The 3,842-nt window shown below is 28.8% G+C and overlaps 1 protein-coding gene across 1 annotated transcript; it reads right to left on the bottom strand.

The window, feature by feature from the left end:
* Positions 1-344: 344 nt before the first annotated feature.
* LOC111625664 lies at positions 345-3,032 on the bottom strand. Its single transcript, XM_023368878.1, has one exon. It carries the CDS (start codon positions 2,888-2,890, stop codon positions 1,418-1,420), a length of 1,473 nt encoding a protein of 490 aa, XP_023224646.1. The 5' UTR covers positions 2,891-3,032; the 3' UTR covers positions 345-1,417.
* Positions 3,033-3,842: the final 810 nt, after the last annotated feature.

Raw genomic sequence — 3,842 nt, forward strand, 5'->3', positions numbered from 1 at the left:
ACATACAAAACATGATTAACTAACTTTTGGGCTATCCTGTAGCTTAGAAATTACTGTTTCTGTCTACTATAAAATTTACTTTAATTAACCACAGTCATCAAAGAAATGTTTTAAATTATGCCCTTATTATCAGAAATTATTTCTCTATACATAAATTATTTTTTTTTTTAGACATAGAAGCCTAATGTATTTTGTGTGAAATACTGAATGAATATAAAATATTAATCAAAGTATTTTTGAAATTATGTACAGTACTGTACACTTATCATTAAAAACACCTCTCTCAGCATTTTATAATTGAATACTTAAAAATTGTAATTCAAGAGATTAATATTAAACAGACATTTAATATTAAACAGTAGTCATTTATTTTTTAAATTCTGTTTAGAAATTATTGGAAAAACAAATTCAGAGCAAAATAAAAACCTCCAAATTTACATTTTAGAGGCAAGAAGAATATTTAACAATATAATTTTTGAGAGTTTAAACTTTAATTATTAGTAATATATGAGTAAATACATTGTAAAATCTTAATTTATGAAGAAAGCTATCTTAGAATAACTATTTTAAGCCAGAAGTTCAAACATATCACTATATAAATATTATAAAATAATTACAAAATAGTATCATCACTTCACATTTTCCATATGAAAGTAGAACAAACTCTATAGCATATATCTGCTCAAACAAAAAATAAAAATGGATGAAATTTTTATAGGCTAAGGTGGATAGCCAAAAATTCAATGCATAAAGTGGCCAAAAGTCAGTTAACAACTGCAAAAACTAAATTACAGTTAAATACTTAAATCACATTTTTTAAATCATGTTTCTACCAATTTTTGTAAAAAAAAATCTGTTCTAAATTCATTTTATGATTTTCATAGCTACAAGTGTACTTGAGACAATACATGGTTAACTGACTTTTGGGTCAATCTATACATAAAATGGTCCCTAGAATTAACTTCTTGCTGCATTTAGTAAAATTGCTTAAGAATATCATTTAAAAATAATATAATGCCAATCTTTGTCTTCTATATGCAGATTGATCAATCAATATTTCTATAAAAGCTTCCTTCTTTGACATTACTTTAATATTAACAAATAAAAGGAATCAAAAGCTATTTCGACTTAATCAGGATTAAATTCAAAATTTCAGATATTTTTCAAACAACATTTCATATAATGGAAAACTTAATTTTTCAACAAAAACCAGACTGACCTTAACTAATATAAATAAAAATATTCAATTATTACAATTTAAACTGCATTTACTATTTTTCTTGAATATGACAATGTAAAAAGAAGGTATATATACATACATATTTATGTATATAATTATTAAAATGCAAAATATGTCTTTGCAAAATTATAACTCCTTATTGAAAGACAAATGTAATAAGAATATTTAAAAATTTGATTATATACACATCAGTTTCACTTTTGTATTGAGACTCTGAACAATTGGTAAAGCTTCATCTAGAATTATCATTGAAGACCTTATCCTCATGGTTTCTAGCAAGGGACAGGATTTTAAAAGCCACTGTAAACCTTCAATTGTTAGATTACAATCCACAATAGTTATATCTTGAAGTTTAGACAAATTATTCTTTGAAGTTATTTTAAATAAAACGCTATCAGTAAAATGCGGCACGTATATCAGAAAAAGCATTTTTACATTAGGACAATTAGAAATTAATGCAATTAATAGATTTGCAGACGGTCCTGTGTTTGTCATGCATTCAAGATGTAAAGTTTGTAAATCATATAAATTATTATTATATGGTGTAAATTTACAAATTTCCATCTCAAATATCACCTTTAAATTTACAAGATTATGACAAAGCGATATGATCATTCCAAAATCTACATTTTTAAAAAATATAATTCCTAATGACCTGAGTTGTCTTCCCAAAGTTTGAATTAAAAAATGATAGCCTTTCTGGAAATCTCCTGGTGGTATAACATCTGCCCATTGTATAATAATAGTATGGAGCTGTTTCATTTGAGAGATGGCCATAACCGCATCATTATTATTAACTATAAGATCCATTTCGGTTACATCCGGACAAGTAAGTGCAGCTATCTTGATAGCACGGAGACTCGCTGGTGATCTATCAGGTTCGAGAAAAGAATTTCCAAGTATAATTCTACGAAGTTTATATTTGTGACATAAAGTTCCATTATCTAATTCCTGACCATGCAATAATTCCAATGCTTCAGCTATATTGTTTTCCAAGCACAATAACTGTGGAGTATATTGTAGAAGAGATGCAATCATGTCTACTGGGATGGTATGTTGAGAACCTTCAAAAATCGAAACATGTTGCAAGTTACTAACAGAAGACATCTGTGATTCCGAACATTGAGGAAACAAACTTTTCAAATCACCAACTCTAGGAAAAAAGCGTAATTCCAACCATTTTAAATGCACAGCAAACTTCAAAACATCTATATCGATGGGTATATCCAAATACAAATGTTCGATATTTGGAGATAATCGCAACAAATTTTCAACTGCTTCACTTCTCAGTAATTTTGCTCTCTCGGACTTAATGCATTGCACTCGACAAAATATTAATTTAATCAGTCGGTAACCACAGGTACCAAGGCAATTTAGAATGGAAACAAATTCTTCTGTACGAATGCGCACATCGCACAATTCAAAATTTTTAACCCGTCCACTTTTAAGCAAAGGGCAGAGTTCCTGGTGCATCAATTCTCCTCTGGACGTCACCTTCACCACAACAGATATCAATTCTTCGACAAGCTGACTAGGAAAACAAGAGAAGGGATTAATTTGACTATACAGCCTCGAATATAGCCAATTGTAATTTATCAACAGATTTGCAACACCGATGATGCATTTTTTCTTTAAGCTTTCAGTCGGCATGACTCAAGTAACTGAATTAAGTCTGAGAGACAAAATGGAAACAGTTCATCACAATTTGATTTGTATAGAATTGAGATGAATAATGAATATTCATTTAATGCATAGAAAATCTTTTCAATTTGCATTTTTCGGTTGTGGACGATAACCGATACGATCGTGAATGATTGCTTTTTTGCTTGCATTGCTAGGAGATGTACCAAATGCATCGGTATTTGGAGAATCGCATATTTTGGAGGAATTCTTTTTCTCTTCTAATTCTTTTTTGATAGCTTCGTATTCGTGCATGTCATCTAATTTTAAATCGATTCTCGTGGGATTACGTCGAAACATTTTGATACTTTCAATCAATTTAAAGTTAGAAAAATAAATCTAAATTTTACACTCAGTCAATCTTACCACAGACACTTCCTCCGAAAATTAAAATTTCATCGTCACACCACGTAACACGATGCCCTCTAGTAATCAATAATATATCAATTAATTTATATTTTTCCAATTTATAAGCTGGAGTAATTAACTTATTTATACAGTTTAATTATCAAATTTATTTTTATAAATATTTATGTTAGAAGTAGCTTCCTTTCTGAATTTATTTATTTTTATTTTTTTTTAATTTCGAAAAGCAAAATTTCTTACAAGGTGGCGCTTTTGTGTCGAGTAGCGACGTTTGTCTTGAATAGCGTAAAGACGGTTTTTTTAACTTATTTTTTTTGATTGAATATTAATTTTATATAAATAATGGATGACGAAGCCGAAACTTACAAGTTATGGAGAATTAGGAAAACTATCATGCAGGTAATTGAATATTTATACTTATTAAAATCCGAAACATTATGTGCACTGAGGTGATGGTCGCTGCTACACGTGGATGACGTATTTATTAACTACTGTACTCAATTTCAGTTTCTAAAGAAGATAAGTTAATCGTATAGATTACCCAAAATGTATGTTT

Source organism: Centruroides sculpturatus, unplaced genomic scaffold (genome assembly GCF_000671375.1).
Source record: "Centruroides sculpturatus isolate CEXI.00-Female unplaced genomic scaffold, Cexi_2.0 scaffold338, whole genome shotgun sequence".
Taxonomy (NCBI): domain Eukaryota; kingdom Metazoa; phylum Arthropoda; class Arachnida; order Scorpiones; family Buthidae; genus Centruroides; species Centruroides sculpturatus.

Excerpts from the sequence above, each read along its gene's own strand:
- LOC111625664 (XM_023368878.1), bottom strand. The coding sequence starts at position 2,890 with ATGCCGACTGAAAGCTTAAAGAAAAAATGCATCATCGGTGTTGCAAAT.